The sequence below is a fragment of the Castanea sativa genome, chromosome 8, assembly GCF_040712315.1.
Source record: "Castanea sativa cultivar Marrone di Chiusa Pesio chromosome 8, ASM4071231v1".
Lineage (NCBI taxonomy): Eukaryota > Viridiplantae > Streptophyta > Magnoliopsida > Fagales > Fagaceae > Castanea > Castanea sativa.
The window spans coordinates 42,166,479-42,187,295 of record NC_134020.1 but is presented as its reverse complement, the minus strand read 5'-3'; the positions used below and the strand labels follow the sequence as shown (position 1 = coordinate 42,187,295).

Genomic DNA, 20,817 nt, shown 5'->3' with positions numbered 1-20,817 from the left:
AGCTTTAGGTTGGCTACAATTGATTGCTTCAATGCAACTGTCGGTGGTAGCCGTACCAAGTTTAATTGAAGTAGCTATTGTAGAAGCTTGAATGTTCTTGCTAGAGGCCATTGAAGTTGGTAGCAAGATGATGAAATCTTTTTTTTTTTTCTTTGAAGAAGAATGAGATGAGAGGCAGAGATGTCCCGAAGTGATGCCGAAATTTGTAGACGACTAAATTTCTTAGTTCGAAATAAATCAAACAAGTAAAATAGTTTCGCAAATGCGAATTTGTATTGATAAATGTGTGGTACAATTCTCTGTAATTACAAAAGAGTGATCCTCTGATTCGATCTCCTTGAAAGATTTATTGATTGGAATTGTGGTAATGTGATTTTGATTTGAACATAAGATATTCTTCAATTTGGCTGAGGAATGGATCGAAGATCTTTGAAACGGAATTACAATGAATCTCTGGCTATGAGCTTGTTAGAAATTCTTTGTTCTTCGTGTTCTTCGTATTCTTCGTGTGTTCTTCGTGTTCTTCGTGTTCTTCGTGTTTGAGGGTTTGTGGTGGAAGTTCTTCGGTGCTTTAGAGGCTTGATTCCGTAGAGCTTTGTTGATTTATAGTTTGTTGAGGTTTCTGGAGGCTTTTGAGCTTGATTCCAGTGAACTTTGAGATCTGGACGAGTAGTTTGGATGATTTTGCTTCGAATATTGTTTGTATTCGAGGTTGAAGTTCTTGAATTGCTTGGAGGCTTTGAGGTTTGATCCTGGCAGAGCTTCTGGGTTTCTGAACTCAAGATATCTTCTTCCTTCTCTCTGTTCTGTGTCTGTCCTCTGTTCTGTCTCCTTTGTTCTGTCTCTCGTCTGTCTCCGTTCTGTGTCCTCTGTGTTGTCCCCTGTCTGTCTTAGGAAGGCTTCTATTTATAGGAGTTTAGGGGTAGGTGAGCGACACGTGGCGGAGTTTGATTGGTGACACTTGTCATAGCTTGATTGGTCCGCTTATGTCATCGCTTACACGTGCTGAGTGCTTGTGTCACTGCTTACACGTGCGAGGCTGCCTGTGTCATCGCTTGCACGTGCTGAGTGCTTGTGTCACTGCTTACACGTGCGAGGCTGCCTGTGTCATCGCTTACATGTGCGGAGCTGCTTGTGTCATTGCTTACACCTGCTGATGCAGTTTCATGCCTTTATTTCAATGACACTTGGCAAATTTCTATTGGTTTCTGAATAGCGATGGCAAAACCTAGCAGCAGTACGTGGCGCTTTGTAATTGGTTGTATTTTGTGGACTTTGGTAGTATGATGTGTCAGCTTGTGATAGGTCGGGAATTTTCCCTCTCTACAATATCTTCATTCATATCAACATATGAATTGATGAAGTTGTTCAGGTTTCAATTTTAATCAAAGGTATCCGAGTCTTAGATTTCAGTTGATTTATGGGGAAAAAAATGGAAGTAAAAGTTAAGCATCAACCTTGCTAGTCAGGGGTGACAATTTGCTTTCACATGTCATATTTGTGAGTTGTCAATTCGTGAGTTTTTTTTATTGTAGGCAAAAAACTCTCTTAAACTTGTTTAAATATTCTATTCTATAAGAATATCTACAATTGACACGCTAATACTCACATTATAAAAATTCAAAAATACCATTTGATTTTAATATTTTGAGGTCACTTTTAATTTTATCTCTATATTTTGGTAGCAATCAATTTAGTCTCTATTATTTTTAATAAGCTATCAAGTTAATTTCCACTGACAAACAAAGGAAGAGTGCAGGCTAGTGAAATAACTCATTACTCAAAAGCAAGAAAAGGTGTGCATTCAGGAGAAAATTTCAACATGATATATATATATATATATATATATATATATATATATATATATATATATATATATATGAAAGTTCCTCCTGTTTTCCTCCATGACTCAAAAAATGCGTTAGAGATGATATGAAAGGAGGAAGAATGGCCGTATTTGTTTGAATTTGAAGTTGTTGGAGGGATTCTTTTTTCATTTCTTCAGGGTTAAACTGTCAAAACAAATGTCAAAAAAAAAAGAACAATAAATATTAGGTCATATTGATAGGTGCCTTTAGGAAATTTGTAAATTTTCTATTTTTAAAAAGTTGTAATACCATTTATATGTGTGGTGGGCCTTTTGTGTTTTTTTGACTGGACTGCCTCTTACCGTACTGGGCCTGAGTATTCTGGATAACAGAGTCGGGATCCGTCCAACTGCAACTCATTTTGGTCCGACTTGCGCACAAACTATGTCTTCGTTTGCTGAAACTAGTGTCACGTGCCCACGGCAGGCAAAACTGCAGTAGAAGAAAGTTATGGCAGAATGGATGCAACAAAACAATGATGAGATACGTTATTGTCAGACAAACTAAATAAACAATCTTTCGCTTAAAATAAAAGAAGAGAACGAATTGTAAGAGCAATAACAAAGGCTGGTGGAGAAAATATAGCAACAATCAGTAAAGTCAAAGAAGAATATAACTAGTTTGCCACGTTTAGTTTAGTTACGAGGCTGTGGCCAAGGAGGGAACCATTTCCTCAATGTAGGTAACCTTGCAGGAGTATCCTGCCGCAAAAATTACACACTTTGAGGGAGCAGACCTAAATGGCTTGTGCCCGAAAGTATTTCTTAGTAGAGGGTAGGCTTTAAAAGGGAGAGAAGGAGAAAAACCCATTGGTGCATGCCTGTCATTCTAATCTTTCTTGCTCTTTTTCTTTTAACTCTCTGTTTCCTTCCCCTGTTTTACTATTTCAATTCTCTGTTTTTGTTTTTCTCTATTTCCTTTAGTGCTTTCTTATGTGACATGATGGTGATCACTCTCGTGGTGATTGCTACCATTTTTCCTCCCCCTCACTATGTACGGCAAGGGTTCTTTATATACTGTCAGCCCTGTTTCTTTACTATTTTATCCCTTAACAACATTTGTCTGGTCTAGGTGTTATTGCCGACCACCACTGGTCTGTCAGTGCCCCAGCCTACCACCACTTACCTGTGCTAGCTGTGGCACTCCCCATTACAGACAAAGAAGGTTATTTTATTTGTTTGCTCATCGTGGCCTTCTCATCTGCCACAGTGTGAGTGTTCTCCTTTCCTATCCCTCATGGCATGCATTTAGTAGTTCCAATTCATCTTCCCTCTTTTGGGTGGTATGTCATCCCAGCAGAATATTTCTCCCAAAAGATCTTGAGTAAGAACCCCAGAATAGGCTTCCTCTTCTCCCCACTGCCAGACCATACCCTCTCTTACCTCTGACCATGACCCACCACTCTTGTATTGGCTGGATACAGGCTGGTAGGGTCTGGATCTTGCGCATGCTCCATTTCTTGTGTACATCCAAACCTATCTACTACTCATGTATTTGCCGTGGTTTAGGGCTCATCTGTTCGTTCTGCCACCAACCATTGACCTCTCATGGCGTGAACCGTTTGGTCTTTTATTCTTTATTGATCTATTTCTTTCCAAGGGCTAGACCTTGCTTAGGCTTCTCCTTTTAGTCCATTTCTTGCTTCACTCGTAGTTTTGTTGTCGTTCTTGCCACACCATTCTACTATTCTTGCCACGATATTATTGGACCCGTGTTTGCTGGGCCTCTTTAGGCCTGCTGCCCAACCTTCCTTCAATGACTCCATATGGTCATTCATGTCACTTTAGGCTTTCCCAATCCGTTACATTGTTTGTGGGCTCCTTTGTCCCATTTCTTTCTCCTTGGGCATCCTTGGCCCATTTGCTTTCCTTGGGCATCCTCGGCCCATTTCCTAATTCTGCATTCCTATGGGCACTTTGCTAACTCTTTTGAGCTTCCTTGACCCAATTACTTTATCCTTAATCCTTGGGGCTAATGGGCTTTCCATCAACCCATTTCTTTCTTACTTCATTACATCGGGTCTGTTGTGGCTCATTCTTGCTTTTCTTCATTATATAATATCCATGGGTTTACTACTTCCTCATTTGAGCTCATTTGGGCCCATTTGCTTTTCTCAAAACCCATTTATTTATTTTATGGGCCTATGATCCATTATTTCTACCGTTAATGGTTCCTTCCTGTCAATCCACTAACTCTCTTCTTGCCCATATTGTTGGGTTTCTTCCTGCTAGTGGGCTTTTCCAAAAATGAGCCTCAACAATATGAAATATATAGAAGTTGTAAAAAAAATGGGGCTTGTCTTACTTTTAGTATTTTTTTAACTGGAATGAGTGCTCTTACTTTTTGAATATACAATAGAAAGTGATAATGAGTTTTAAGCTCCTGTTTTTATTTAGCTAGTGGATGACGTGGCAGTCTCTTATTAAAATAAAAGGAAATTTCAATTAAAAAAATACTAGAAGTAAGCTAAACCTGTAAAAAAAATCAGTTACTTTTTTTAATTATATAAATAGTTTCTTAAAATAATAGCTAAATCGATGCTCTAGATCCAACAAAAGATATTCAAAGGTTCCAAATTGGAAAACATCCATCAATGGCTGGATGATAATTTCGACCATTTAGCCCCACATGAATGATTTTAAATTGATTCCTTTTCCTTTTTTTCTTTTTCTTTTTTTCTTTTATGAAACCAGACAAAGCGCCTAGGAATTCATTCCAACAAAAATTTAATGAACATCAAATAAAAGCAAAGGAGCAATGTCCTCGGGTAAGTGTTCAAATCAGACTTCTAAACCCATACAATTCTTTGCTTTTTGGCTAATGCATCTACAACAATGTTGCATTTACCATTCACATGGCAAAAATTATAAAATTGTAAACCTGCAGCCTGGAGCCGAATGCTTTTAGGCTTCGTGTGGGAGTTTATAGGGGAATGAAATGGAATGGAATATATTTAAAGGAAATGAATGGAATGGAATTAAACAACATTGATTGGATGTTTTAAAATAAAAGAATGAAAATGAATGGAATGTAAGTAATTTTGTTTGGGAGCAACATGGAAGAAATGGAATGGAATCATTTTATAACAATATTACTATTAGACCCTTATTTTAAAATAAATGGTTGAATATTTAGGGGTATTTTGGGAGTTTTAGTAAAAAAAATTCATTAAATTTAATTTCATTCCCTATCATTCCTCCCAGTTTCGGAGGAATGAAAATTTGAGGTTTTAAAAGAATAGAGAAGAATGAGTGTTCCCTCCTACCCATGACATTTCCTCCCACTTAAACTTCCAAACAATATAATGGAATTAAATAACCTTGATTGGATGTTTTAAAATAAAGAAATGAAAATGAATAGAATGTAAGTAATTTTGTTTGAGAGCAACATGGAGAGAATGGAATGGAATCATTTTATAATAATAGTACAATTAGACCCTTATTTTAAAATAAATGGCTGAATATTTAGGGGTATTTTGGGAGTTTTAGTAAAAAAATTCATTAAATCTAATTTCATTCCCTCCTAAAATTTCTGAGAAATGAAAATTTAAGATTTTAAAGGAATAGAGAAGAATGAGTGTTCCCTCCGACCCATTTCATACACTCCCACTTAAACTCTCAAATAAGGAAATGGACTTTCCATTCCCTTCTGTGGCATTTGGTACGGGAGAATTCACATTACTCTTGGCATCCAAATTCTTAGGAATTACATTCCTAGAGATGTAGTTAGTTCTATGTTTGGTTTCATTGAGAATCTCTTAAGATTCATAGGAATGTGAGATGATAATATTTAGTTTATTCCCAGAAATCTTAAATGAATTATTTATTTTTCTCATTCTATCCTTAGATTTGAATGTGAACTACCAAATCCTTTTTTAAAAAAATCTTCTTCTAAATAAATAATGAAAAACCAAATATAAATTATTAATTATGACAAAATCATTAAAATTATAGTCTAACATTTCAAAATGACAAGTACAATACAAAAATGACTATTTAAATTCTCAAATGCTTTTATTCTTAATAATAATTTTTAAAAGAGTTTAATCCATAACAAAACAACCTGACAACGTTTTGGTCAATAAGACCACAGAAGTAGCAATAAAAGTAAAAGTAGTTCATCAACAATGAAACAAATGTGATCTATTACATATATAATATATTCACCCCTGCATTTGTGAGCACTTGAATAAAGACAAGGGAAAAGATATTTTGATGATTTGTTTTATATTTTATTTTAATTGCTTAAATGTAAGGAAAAATTGTTAAAATTGTCAATTTATAAAAAGTATAATTTCTTTTAAGCTTGAGAATCTGGATTCCCACCTATTTTAAAGGGAGTCCACATTTCTATTGAAAGAGGTTTAAGGGGGGAATCCAAATTCTCCTAGCATCTGATTCCCTAGCGTGATTTGGAACCAAACATGAGAATCTTTAAACATTCGTAAGAACCTAAAACATTATCCCGTACCAAATGTCACATTTATTAAAATTCCCAAATAAGAGAAGGAAATAATATTCTAAAATTATTCTTTTAATTCCTTTCTATTCCATTTTATTCTCTCCTCCTAAACGAGGCCTTAAGTTGTTTGTTTGGCTTTTTTAATACACAAGCATGCCCTATTAGTGTGTAGGGAAATAACACTACTATCATAGAAAATACAAAAAGCTATTAGATAAACTAATTGTTTTATCGTTTCCTCATAAAATATTTCTAAAATAGTTCCTAAAATAATCTTTTATGGATGTGGTTAACATATGTCCTTAAGGCATTTATTAATAAACTATTTTAGAAAAGTTTTAATACCACTAAAAATAAAAAACTGTCAAAACAATTTTTTTTTTTCTTTTTACATAAAAAATTTCTAAAAATATTTTTTAAACTAATACTTATAGGAAATTAGTTATTCCTTGTGGGGATTCATCGTGGAAGGGACAGTCTAGCAAATGAATATCCCTTCGAATGGCCTCTTTTACAATTGACTAATGTGTAAAGACTATAGAATAGAGACAACATTTTCAATGGACACACTGTTTTAAGCTCATCGAATCAAACTAATTGCATTTTGAGTGCAGTAGTGCTGCATTACTAATGCACTAAACGAGACCATGTAACATGCTATATTATACCTTAATCAAACTATCTTACGCATTTCAATTTCATTTTCATGGGCTTCAACTTTCGTCACAGTAAGATTGTGTGTGTATAAGAGAAATCAAACCACAAATGAAAATAATACTTCTTGAGTGCATTGTTTTGAGAAAGTGGACATGTATGTATTACAAGACATCATAAAAGAGAAAAAAGAATAATAATTGACCACAGTAAGGTCCAAATTATGGTGATAGTGATACTAGGCAAGGCAGTCTCATTTTCTCCCCTCCTCCAACAAAGCTAAGGCCTGACTAGAGGAGAAGAAAAAAGAACCAGCAAATAAGTAAATAAATAAAGCACAGACGAAGAGAACCAAGTACAATAGAGATCACAACTTTGTTGAGTCTCCATTTACTGCACCATAAGAGTCGAATATGCCTCTAAAAGCAGCTAAATCTTCAGGAACATGAAAGTTAAACCAGATAACTAGATATGCTATAACTTAGCATCAAGTGCACACCTTTCATATTTGAAGATCTACTTTCCAAGAATGCTCAGTAACCAAATAGAATTTAGAAACTGTGATTGATCTCAACAAAGAGGCCAAGAAATGTATCAATTTGAAAGCTGTAATTTTGCATACAAGAAATCTTTAAAGAATAAATATCATTATAATAAAACAATCACACATACAATTATGCACCAGAAAATTTCAAATTCTATAGATCATCAATCTGAGAATGGTTGTATGTCATTTGCCGAAGTACTTGACTGCTATTGAAATGTGTTCTTGAGCTTGTGTCAGATATGTTATTACTCACTATGGAGAATTGATCCATATAAATTCCTAAGTAAGAAATAAGCGGATCTGCCCGCGACTTGTTGATGACAAACCTCAAGTACTGAGATTTTACTGTTGGAAACTGCAACAGCCTCTGATATCCAACTGTAGTGCCATTGATCACATTCTTCCATCTCCCATTTTCGTTCAAGATCTCAAGGTGAAATTCAATAACCCGCTGTCCCATGTGAATTGGTTCTTGAACTTGCAGAACATTGAAAGACACTAATTCTTGAAGGTTTAAATATAAGACCCAGTCAATTTGATTCTCCGCAGGGGCCCAATAGCTGTAAATATTTTCTTTGAGGACATTGTGGGCGTCAAAACGAGAATCAAAAATGCCTCCTCGTGTACTGCTGGCATTAACAAAAGCATTGATAGCCAGATTATAGGAGAATATGGACCTTCGGAGCTCACTGAATTCTTGAAGCACTTTTATGTCTTCAGCTGATATAAGACCCGAAGAGTTTGGGGGCAAATTTAGTAACAGCAGACAGTTTCTGCCAATTGATTTGTAGTATATATCAAGAAGATTTCTTGCAGATTTTGGAGCTTCTGATGCATGCCAAAACCAACCAGGCCTGATTGAGACATCACACTCAGCAGGTACCCAGTCACAACCAGCTGGATCTCCTCCCCTAGAGTATCTGTTAGACATGTCAAACATAACTGAATGGAATACTTTATTGCACTAGGAAAGGATGAGACTTGAGAGACATTAAAAGATAGTCTTCATGGGAAATAGCTATTTCCTAATGTGTCTCTTATCCTGTCCTCTCATTCTTTCAGGGATCAAGTATGCATAGTGTTTCCAGAAAGCTAACACTTAATATTTAAATTAGCACTTTAAAAAAATTTGAGATACAATTATAAACAGATAAAAGCAATTGTAAACAAGGGCTGAAACAAGCGTACTTTATTAAATGAGACTGAGAACTCATAGCAATGAGATCTCTAATTAATAAATAGTATAAAAAGTTCCCACTAAGTTAATGGAGTATGCAATTGACGGTATAGGTACATTGCAGGATCACATCCATGTACTGCTCTATAGTACTAGATCGAGTTTATTACTTAAGTATGAACATGAGAATTATTATTTAGGGATTAAAAAATTCTGCTAAAGAGCACTTATCTGCCAAGTGCATCAGCACATACCACATGATCTATGAATAATGCAGGGAAAAAAGAGGGCAGAGCAATTAGTATTGAATGATAAAGGGACCATAAGCTATAACAAAATAATTCATCTTGAGCCAGGCGGAAACTTCAGAAAACTTTTGATGAGCTGTATTTGACTTAAGAATTTGTTCTTAATAGTCTATTCCAAATGCTAGAAAACCTCAACCTATACCATCTTAAGCAATCAAATTCACTAATGGTAGTGAGGACAAAAGTGAAACTCACTGAGTATCAGTGTCACCAATCTGGGCATTACTCCTATTGAAAAGAGACCAGCAAGTAGACTCAGCAACACCAGCCTCATCCCCAATCCACCTGGTGTCTGGACCAGCATCAGAAAAAATGACAGCCCCGGGCTGGAGCTGTTGAATGAGACTAAACCAACTGTCAAAGAAATACTCCATGTCCTTCTCTCCTTCCCCTTTTGCACCATCCAACCATACCTCCTTGATCTCTCCATACCTGGTCCAATTTGAAACATCAGTACTATAATTCTCTGAAAGACTGAATCTCTAACCGTGGAACTCATAACACAAATTAGCAAATTACTAAAAAAGTTCAAATTCACCAAAAAGAAAGAGAATTAGTCAGTTGAACCAACACAAACAATCTAAATCTACCCCTTAACCAAAAACCAATCTTCAACAACTTCTTAAACCTAAACAATTAGGAAAAAAATAATACAGCTGATAATGTTAAATATCAACTCAACTAAACTCCACATGGCACAAAAAATGATTCATACAGAACAAGAATCCGAATTTTTAAAAAAATAAAAATAAAAACAAATATATTGGAAAGAACCCAAGGCTCAATAATCACTAAATCGAATAATGAACAATCCAATTAACCTAGGAAGCACCGACGTGGCTGGGAGGGTGCCGCACCGGAGTCCGACGCGGGGTGCGGCCACCTATGCCGCTGCCCGCGCGTCGGTGCCGCGTCTGAGTTTTTTTTTTTTTTTTTTTTGGATTCGGGCTGACTTAGCTTTGATTCACGCCAAACTGGGCCAATTCGGCCAAAATCAGGTTGTACCGGCCAAATCGGATCATTTCGGCCAATAGTTGAAACTGACCAAAACGGCTGAAAAGGCCAAAATCGGCCTTGAATCATGCAGGAACAGCCGAAATTGGCTTTAAATGAGGCCCAAACATCCTAAATATGTCCTTCTTCAATTTTATTCTGAATATTTGTTGCTTCTTTTGTATTTTCTTTTTTGTTGTGTTTTGTTTTGTGTTTTTTGCCTTCTTCTTTCTTTGTTTTGTGAACTACTGCCATAGTAATGAGTTTTTTAAGAATATTTTAATAGTAAAAATATATTAGAAAATATAAATAAAAATATTTTTAATAATTTTTTAATTGCCGCATCTCACCGCGCCGCACCCGCACCCTATTTTATCAAAAATTGCCAAGTCCCACCCCGCACCCAAGTCCTGAAACGCACCTGTGCTTCTTAGCAATTAACAAACAAAACAATGCATAGTCTATAACATGAATTCTCTGACAACATAAGAGATACATCAGCCTGAATTCTGAATAACATAAATTCTTCCACAATTGCTTAACAAAACTAAACCAACCCAGTTCACAAAAACTCATATATATATAACTCAAAATTTTCAATCTTCCAGAATTTCTTGACAAAACTAAACCAACCCAGTTCACAAAAACTCACATAAAACTCAAAATTTCCAATCTTCCAGAATTTCTTAATAAAACTAAACTAACCCAGTTCACAAATTCTCACATTCAACTTAAAAAGTGAAAACCCCAATCATAAATTACCTTGTGAGCAACTCGGTCATCTGGCCCATGTAGAACTCATTATACTCCAGAGTCTTGCCGTACGACACCTCGTGTCGATCCCACGGCGAAAGATAAAGTCCCAATCCAATGCCTGCGTCCCTAGCAGCCTTAGCTAGCTCCGCAACAACATCACCACTCCCATTTCTCCACGAGCTGGACTTCACGGAGTAGTCAGTGTACTCCGAAGGCCAGAGGCAGAACCCATCGTGGTGCTTAGTCGTGAGTATAACGCGTGAAAAGCCCGAGTCTTTGGCGACTTGAACCCACTGAGTCGGGTCAAAGTTTGTGGGGTTGAAGACAGAGGGGTCAGCATCGCCTGTGCCCCACTCGGAGTCTGTGAAGGTGTTGGGACCAAAGTGGAGAAAGAGAGCCATGTTGCCTAGTTGCCATTGGAGCTGTCGAGCTGAAGGGAGGGGCAAAATGGGAAGAGGTGGCGGAGGTTTGACTCGTAATGAATTTACACAAGAAAGAAGTGAGAGGAGGACTAGGAAGGTGATTTGGGAAATGGGTTTTGTGGGTTTGTGAGTTTGAGTTGTGGCGATGGTCTTCTTCTTCTTCTTCATGGTGAGAGAGATCATAGGACTGAGTCACACACAGTGACTCAGTGAATGTGAATCTCAGGGTGTGAGTGAGTGAGTCGGGGGCTTTTTTAGGAAGGGAGAGCGTTTGCTTTTGTTTGCTTTTGTTTTGAGTTTGGATTGACCGAACGTTTAAGGGAAGCGAAGTGGAAATTGTTGTTGCGTCGTTATTGTCTGGGTGATTATCGTCGGACAAGGTCAACCGTATGGAGCTTCCAAGTGTATATGACAGTTTTTGGGGGCTTTAAAGAATACTAATAGAATGATTAAAGTGTGGCAATATCCTTTAGTAAAAAATAAGTAGCAAACTACTTCTTCTTTTTTAACTATTTAAAAATATGCTCTTATTTTAAATTTAATTTTTTAAAAATTAAATTTTTTACTTGTCTAAAAATCGAGTTTTTTCTTATTTTATATTATAGTAGAATGTGCAAATTGTTCCTGCTTGTGTATTTTATTCTAGAAAAAATATATATCATTTTACTTCTTAACTTAAATTTTGTCACTGCGATGCAATAAATTACTATTTAAGTTTTTTAATTATAATTTTAAAAATATTTTATTCTTGAATTATCTTATTCAATTTAGATTGAAATAATATTTTCTCTTTTAAATTATAAAGTTCTTTAAAAATAAAATTGGTTTTGTGGGGGTCTGAGGACCGAAGATTGAGAGCACCGCTATAGCCTTTAGTTATTCCTTATGAAGGAGCGTCCATGACCCGAGGAGAGAGGTGGTCCGAGGAGAGAATGGGAAGTGACAGAGCATCCTTGGAGGGTGCAAGAGGTGAATGTAGGCGCCTTAGGGGTTAAGCAAGATATTTGTGGGAGGTTTCTTATAAGGTCTCGCCCACTCCTCAGCATTAAATGGCTGGCAACAGCTTTATCAGCTACATTAATGAGGAAGTGGCCTAAACAGTAGATTTATAGCTCAGCAGTTTCTTCCACCACCTTTACCAGAAGTTTAATGAGACGAGTGTCCTAAGGAGATTTAAAAGGAATGAAGATGGAGTGTTAGGATGCAAGAGACTATGGAGTATATAAAGGAAATTGACTCTCAGATAGAGGGGTCAGAAAGAATCAAGAAAAAGAGGTCAGAGCTAGAACAATAAATGAAAAAAAAAGAAGTGAATAGTGTATGTAACAATCAATAACATTTTCCTCAGGTAAGCTTGTAAAGATCTATCTATAAATTTAAATCTTAAACCTCTGATTCCTACTATTTTATTTGTTTCTTCAAATGAAGCCTAAACTTGTTCATCTCACTCTCTTTACAAGTATTTATTGATTTGGATCAGGTTTGAAAACATCAATTTCACTATTCTAAGTAGGCTTGGGTCCGCCAGATTTTGTGCTCTTACAGGTTTCAATTGTTGCAATTAGTGATAAACACTTATACCAAAATTAAGAAATTAATTTGACACATGACATAAAATTAGACTTCAATTTTAGAATTTAATTTAATTTTCTCTCAATTTTGGTTATATATATATATATAAAGAGAGATACTTATAGAGACAAATGGGCCTTCAGTCACAGACTTCAATTTTCAACTTCACAAATAGGCTTGGGCTAATGTCATGCTCTTGTTTGGTAATGGCTTTATGGGTTCTTTTTAGTTCTACCACTATCTATTTGCAAACAATTAAAACCCAGCTTATTTGTCACTTACCACTCAATCTTTTCTTAGCGAGATAATGAAGGGGTTTAGGCCCTTTAGGGTTAAAGGTTTGAATTTCGTTTCTATATATAGAGTCGGACTCGGATCTCCAATAGTCGGTGAGTTTAGGCTTTAACTAACTGTAAGCCTTTACATTTTATTTCTTTTACAGGCTTGTTTTTGTAGGCCATCATTTTAAGGCCCTTCCGCTATACTTTATGTTCAATAATGGGCTCATTTTTCTGAAGGCCCTCATTTTAATAAAACAATTTTAATGTACATAACATGAAATTTATGAAATCTACTGTTGAGTCTTTGTTGTGAAAATTGGATGAAATAATCTGACTTTAATACAATGTTTAAATAAGAGAAGAAAATATGACACAAAGAATTTACGTGGTTCGGCAATATGCCTACGTCTACGGGAGGCGACAGAATAAATTTTACTATAACTGTGGAGATTACAATAACAGCTTGAAGACACTTTCTCATAACCCAAATCCCAAATATACCCTTGGTTCTCTCACAAATAAATAGAGAACACCCTATCGTATTTAGACAAATTACAAGACACTAACACTTCCTTTGCTATCTCTCTATTTCATGCTTGAAGTATCTCTTGCTCACACCACTAATGTTCTCATTTGCTCCACCTCAATTTATAGCCAACCTTTAGCCGAAATACAAATAGTTTCAACACATGAGAGTCTTCTATTGTGGAAGCAAGTCAACAATAGTGGCCAAGCAATCCTACATCATTTCAGTGGCAGCGCCACGTTTAAGCCAGGGTGTTCCCAGGAACACCCTGACTTGAAAAAAAAAATTATATATGGTAATTTAAATTTTTTAATTTATCTACCCTTAAAAAATAATTAGGAACACTCTCAAGTTAGATACTCACAAACAACTTGCCCCCCCCCCCCCCTCTCCAAAATCTAGGCCCCCATCATCAAAATTTCATCAAATCAACCCAAAGAGATCACAATAGTACCAAACCCGTAACAAGAAAAAACTTCAAATAGAACAAAATTTCGGTCTAAACAAAAAAAAAAAAACATAATGTAATTATACCACAAATCTAAAATAACAAAACAGAAATCACAAATTCCTAATTTTACCTATTTAAATTTCTCTCCCTCAATTTCACTCTCTCAACTCTTATTCTTCCTCCAACAATTGTCGTTTTTTACATGAATCATTTATGCTTCTTCAGTTCTTTTTGCCTGGACTGTCATATTGTTATGGTTGATGTTTTCTGCTGTTTGAACAACAAAAATCCTCCTCTATTTTTTTCTTCTTCTTTGGCTTGGATTTCTCCACCAGTTTGATGAAATCCTCCTCCATTATTTTCTTTCTTCAACTTTGACTTCTCCACCAGCTCACTGTTTCTTTGTTTTCTCAAGAGGTTTTTTACTTTCCCTATATCTACATTTAAACTTTTCGTCAAAAATGTCAGACACACATGTAGTTTTTACTATTGTATTTTGTCCAAAGTCCATCTACTCTACACGTGAGATTCACTTATCCACTTCTTTCTTTTTCCTACCTTTTATCTATTTTGTTTTTCATATTAATGAGTTGTGATAGAATTCAAAATGTTTCTTCTGCAATATATTATTAAGTTAGACGTCTGATTGGGATAATTTATTTTGTTAAAATTGAAAATTTTTTTGTTAAAAGTATCGTAGGTAAAGATAAAAGTTAATTGAAATAGTATAGTGAAACCAATGAATAGTATCAAAAAGTGCAAGAGGACATATGAATAGTAGCAAAAATAAATTATATAGTAAAATAAGCTGGCAAAATTAAGTCATGTCAAACACACACTACATATATGAATTTATGGCTTAAAAATATATTATATGAATTTACATTTTTTAAAGCTCTTACAAAAAAAGTGGGGTTCTAAGTTATAAACAAATTAAATATAATATATATAAAGTGATAACTCTAAAAGGTACATTAGGATTGATTGGTACCCAAATATATAATTTTTTTTCTTCTTAATTAAACTTAAATGGCCTTAGTATGAAATTGACCCTTTTGTTTTGGGCCCCCCATAAGTTCAAATTCTGGGTTTGTTTTTACTAGGAACACCCTGAGAAACATTCCTAGAGCCGCCACTACATCATTTAATGCATGAGTGTAGTAATTCTTTACGCAAGCTTAAATGGTGAATTGCACATCTTTGACTTTGTTGATCAAGTCAAACTTTCTAACATAGGCATGCATTCATTAATTGCGTATAGAGTCAAACAATTCGGCTATGCATGAATACATAGAGAGTTGGTGTTGTTCCTTGCCATTTTCTTTGACAATTCATACAAGATAGCATTTAATGCTTACTTGTAATGTTAATTCACGGAAGTTAAATTCAAGCCATTTCAACAGTCTTATTTAGACTTAAAAGAGGACAATACTCATTAGACCTAAAATTAACAGATTAATTAACTTGAATTGACAGACTATATACCATCTTTTCTTCTAACCAAAAACAAAATCTTTATATGAAAAAAATATAGAATGTTGATTTATTTATATTGATTGATGGTGCAAGGTAAGTAGCGTTTTAAATTTCTTGATATTTGTAATATACATATATTAAACAAGATGAAAAATATTTATTTTATAGAAAAATTTTATTTACGGTTACCAGGTGACAAGTTTTTGTTTTCATTTTAGGCTAAAATGCAATACCTTTTAGAGTTTGAGTTAGTTGCAAAACACCCCTTTTGATTTCAATTTTTCCTTATAACTTCTTTTAAGGGTTTCATATCCGCCAAATTGACCTATATGACTAACTTTTGCTAGCACTTATGGACGAAAAAGAACCATGTGCTTATCACTTTACGATATTAAAAAGTCTTACTAACTAATTTGCACCACTAATCTCGTGATGTTCATGTGATTTTTCTTTCCATAAAAGACAACAAAAGTTAATTCCAGAGGTCAATTTAGCAAATATTGAAACCACACGGAGTTATAAGAAAGAATTTTAGGGTATTTAACCTTTAGACAGTGTTGGTGCATTTAGGCATTCGTTTTATTTGTATTAGACTATTAGTGTTGGAATTGTAACATTTTGAGGTCGAAGCTAGTGTGGTTCACTTAGAAGGTCGTGGGCTGAATGGACCACTAGCCCATAAAAGGCTGGACTTAGGAAGACATTAGAGCTATTATTTAGGGGGTGGCCCTGGGCCACTGGCTTGTCCAGCCCAACCCAATAGAAAAAATAGACATGTGGTACGAAAATAGGCCCCTTGGACCAGGGTGGGCATAGTATTTTGAGGGAATTATGTTTTTTAGGTTTGAAAAGAAGAAAATGAGAAGTTTCATAACCTGATACGATTACTTTATTTTATCAAAATTTATTTATTTTTTGAACGAATTATATATATAATTCTTCTTGATCTTGTGGTTCTACACGATTGGCTTAAAGATATTTTGGACCTCCAAGAATATAAGGAGACTTTAGACAAATGCCTTCTAAAAGTTTTGAATATAAATTTGAAAAGTTATTTAAATTTCTTATAATATTTGAGTCTTTTTTTTTTTTATTTACAAATTTGATCTCTTTATTTTACATTTTCATAAATGATTGAAAAAACACGTCATTGTCATTATTTTATCTCTATTAAACTTTGGTTTGGCCTCAAAATCTTGAAACTCTCTATTTCTCAAATCTTTTTGGCAGTTTTGGATTTTATTTTTCAATTTTTTAGTTTGGTAAATAGTGTGACAGGGGAAAGTAAGGCTTGGACCACATACCATGATATTTGAATTTATGACATCCATTTTTTTAATAGAAAAAACATAGTTGTTCTTTTAACTTTTCTTGCTTTGGCCAAGACATTTATAAGGTCTTCCTCTTTTTTTGGGTCGGTGTAGGTTGAAATATCCTTCACATGACAAAAAAGATCTTATCAATTAGAACTTTTTATTAGAGATTTAAGGTTGGAACTTTGCTTACATTAAAAGTTAATTGAAATTTTCTTATCTAAATAAAAAAATTAAATTGACATTTTAACATGAAGATAAAAAATAATCATTATAGAATCAACCTCATACACTGATCTCTAATACCCACAAACCACAATTTACAGTTTTTAAACATTGACAATATCAAACCACGAGGCAAGAAACATTTAGTCACAGAACATAATGAAAAAAACATAGCATAATTTTCAAGATTCGAGAATATTAGTAATAATCAAAAGTCAAAATTAAACAAATTGACATCTTAACATAATAATAAAAAATAATCATTATAGAATTACCTCGTACACCAATCTCTAATAGCCCCTACAAACCACAATTTACCGTTTTAAAACGTTGAAAATATCAAACCAATAGGCAAGAAAAGTCTAGTCATAGAATAGACCAAAAAGAAACATAACAGAAATTTTCAAGATTCGTGAATGGTAGTAATAGTTATGCAGCCCAAACTATTGACACAAAAGTATTAAAAGTTTGAAAATTCTTACCAGGTCTAAAAACCCAATACACTTTCTTAAAGTTAAACTAAACATCAATTCACTCAAAATTCAAGGCGGTAAACCACACTTCACCAAACAGATCGTAGGTAAAGAATTAAAGTCGTTAGGAATATAGTATCAATTATAGGACAGTGAACCCAGGGGGTTGGCTGAGTTGGTAGGCTCTACCTCAAAGTCTTGTCTTGGGCTGTGTCTTTCCTAGTTAGTCTTGCCCGCACTTTGAAAAGAATTTCTGGCGTCTTTACCCGTAGAGCTCTCACGCGAACAGTGATTAGTCTGGTTGAAGGTTGGATGCGGCTAAAAAAAAAAAAAAAATTATAGGACAGTGTTAGCAACTTTATGGAACATAGTGTCAATTAAGCCAATTTTTTTAGTTTAATGTATTTTCAATTTTTTTTTTATTAACTGAATTTCACCATAACTCAACACTTAACTCTCTTCGTTAATATTTTCCTTAATTAAAATATATTTTAGTGAAAAGGGAAGAAGATGAGCCATAAATTTTTGATTTGGTTCTCTAACTTTGAAACAAATGCAAAATTTTCATCGAATTGACTGATTGATTTGGTTTGGTTTCCTCTCTCCCTCACTCACAACACATTCACAATCTCTCTTTCTGTGTCGGAGCCCACACTATATATCTCAGCTCAGCTAACAAAACCACTCTCAACTCCAACAATATATTTATTATAGCTACCCAACTTGCAAGACTAAGAAAATCTCTGACATAGAGCTTCCACGTGTAGTCTAAAGGTGGCGAGTGGCGCACACGCCCGAGTGTGGGACATGGAAGCCGCCCCAGGTGTGGGAACCACCTTGAAGGTTTTGTTTTTTGTATTTTGTTTGATGAGGGAGTGGGGACCACACGATAATCGTAGAAAAATCCAAATGAGTTGCGAAGCTCGAGGATAGACAGGACTTGGGACACGTTTCGACGGTCCAGTATAGCACGAATCTTGAAAATGATATAATTTCGTCAATTACGCAACTTATGACATCACTGAGACAGCGAGACACACACTCTCTCACACCCACACACACTCTGTTTGTGCGTCGAATCTCAGTTAGGAGGTGTAGGACTTGTTTGACTTTGCTGTGTGTTCTTTGATTTTTTTTTTGTTTTTTTCCGATTTTTTGGTGGGAAGCCCCTTTGTTTTCCTTTTATTTTCTAAGTCTCCCACAACTCTTTGATATTAATATTTGTTGCTGTAATTTGTGTTTTGTGTTTTGTATTTTGGGAGATGTTAATGGATGATGCTCTAAAGGCATTTGTTAATAACCTATTTTGAAAAAAAAAAATTATAAGAAAATAAAATAAGTAATTAATGTTTTGAGATTATTTTTTATTTTTCATAAAGATTAAAACTTTTCTAAAGTAGTTTGTTAACAATTTGACACCCGTTAATTGAACCCTTCCTAATTTGTCACGAGAGCCGAGGACATGGATGTGTACGATTTGAAAATGACCTACAAGAAGTTAGTAAAGCTAAAGATTTCCTCCGATGAAGACTATCTTGCAAATCCTTCCATGATAAAGAAATCAATTGAGACTGAAAAAGAGTATAACACCGTTATTGATGATACACTTGGTGAAAGTTCATCGAGAGATCTCCTAAAGCAGTTATACTGACTTGGTACTATACTATTGTCACTCCGCTGATTGAAAAGATTTTAGGTTTACTTCGTCCTTAGCCCGACTCTCTATACTAATGGATACATTAAAGACATTAATTAAAAAAAAATAGAAAATCTTTATGGAAAAAAAATAATTGATTTTTTTTTTGCTTATTATATTTCTCATAAAAATGGTATTAAAACTTTCTTAAAATTGTTTATTAACAAATATCTAAGAGTACTCATTAATTGGACCCTTCTTTTTATATAGTGTACTCAATGATTATTTTTGCTAGTAAGGTTTTTTATGATAAATAATAATATTCAAACCCTAGAAGGGCTTGATTTGGAATGGTTTGAGATTCTATACTGCTAAAAATCCATTTATAATAGAGTGATTAAGGCCGTCAATCTAACATAATCCTAATTTTTTTCGGAGCTTAAAACCATTTAAGAATAAAATATATAATACCAAGTGTAAACAAAATAATAATTTTAAAATTCATAAAAGGAAATATCATTAGTAAAAAGAAAATATAGATACATATCAAACTTTTAACTTTGAATTTTCTGTATATTTTTATTTTCTCTTGGTTAGTTACACGTGAACATATAGATAAATTTGTCAAAGAAAAATTGAATTTCCAATCATTTGATGAAAACTACTAAAATGATACTAAAGTTATGGATCCAAATGTAATTTACCCTATGACACTTTAAAATGATACTAAAGTTATGTCTCATATTTTCTAACTTAGAATCAAAGTGATGTTTTGATATATGTACTGATATGGTATTAGATTCAGGCTTTTGGCTTCCATTAATCCATAAATTTATTCACTAGAGATTAGGTTATTTCTTTAACCAATAATGCTAATCACTCTACTATCTCATCCTAGTATATATATAACCTATCATGGACAATGTCATGGTTCTATCACCATTGAAGACATCTATTTTGCATGCCCACCCTAATTTATTCCTTACTTTGGAAAAACTTCTATACAATCTCATAGTCATCTTTCTCAAAAACAATATTTTTGACAAGACAATCCTAGTGATTTCAACTACATTTAATGATGAGAGTTTTCAAATTTTCCTTTGACCAAGTGTCCTCATCCATCTTAGCTGAGCATCATGTATGTTAATCGGTAGTCTCTTCCATGGTTTTATAAACCAGTACACTCAATGAATCGTTTTTAGTCCCAATTTCCAAATTTTTTTCGATTTTTGACTAGTTCTTGCCAATTATGATTGGTTTTAGGGGTTTTATCGGACCGAAATGGTGCTTGGTTCCTATTGAACTAGTTGGTCCAAACTGATTTTTAAAACCATGGTCTCCTATATTGACTTTTTTTTTTCATGCATATTTATCAGCTTCAAGTTGCAATAGTCAAACTAAGCCTTTGATTAGTAGTCTCTAGGTGAATATGATTTGTACTAGGCTCAACATTCAAGCCTCAATCATTATGCACATGGCTTTTGCTTCATTCTATCATATGCAAAACTCCATTTAATTTAGTCCAAATTGGTCCATTCCACATCCAATTTGTTAACACTTTCCCCTTCAATGTCTTATACAATTTCAAAACTAAAGTTGTTTTTGAGTTTCCTCCTCAAGTTTGAGGGGTGCTAAAGATATCAAGGTCTAACCCTACTTAAGGCTCATGCTTGTTGTA

General features: G+C 34.4%; 1 protein-coding gene across 1 annotated transcript; it reads right to left on the bottom strand.

Moving 5' to 3' along the window:
- Positions 1-7,520: 7,520 nt before the first annotated feature.
- LOC142605603 (alpha-L-fucosidase 1) lies at positions 7,521-11,637 on the bottom strand. The gene is made up of 3 exons (XM_075777026.1): positions 10,771-11,637; positions 9,211-9,447; positions 7,521-8,450 (listed from the first exon to the last, which is right to left on the bottom strand). The coding sequence occupies exons 1-3, from the start codon at positions 11,367-11,369 to the stop codon at positions 7,682-7,684; spliced, it is 1,605 nt and encodes a 534-aa protein (XP_075633141.1). The 5' UTR covers positions 11,370-11,637; the 3' UTR covers positions 7,521-7,681.
- Between the last annotated feature and the right edge of the window lie 9,180 nt (positions 11,638-20,817).

Bases quoted from the DNA above. Each gene is read 5' to 3' on its own strand.
- LOC142605603 (XM_075777026.1), bottom strand. From the start codon at position 11,369: ATGATCTCTCTCACCATGAAGAAGAAGAAGAAGACCATCGCCACAACT. The intron at 9,448-10,770 runs GTAATTTATGAT...AAATTGGACCAG, and splicing joins ATGACCGAGTTGCTCACAAG to GTATGGAGAGATCAAGGAGG. The intron at 8,451-9,210 runs GTGAGTTTCACT...CATGTCTAACAG, and splicing joins ATTGGTGACACTGATACTCA to ATACTCTAGGGGAGGAGATC.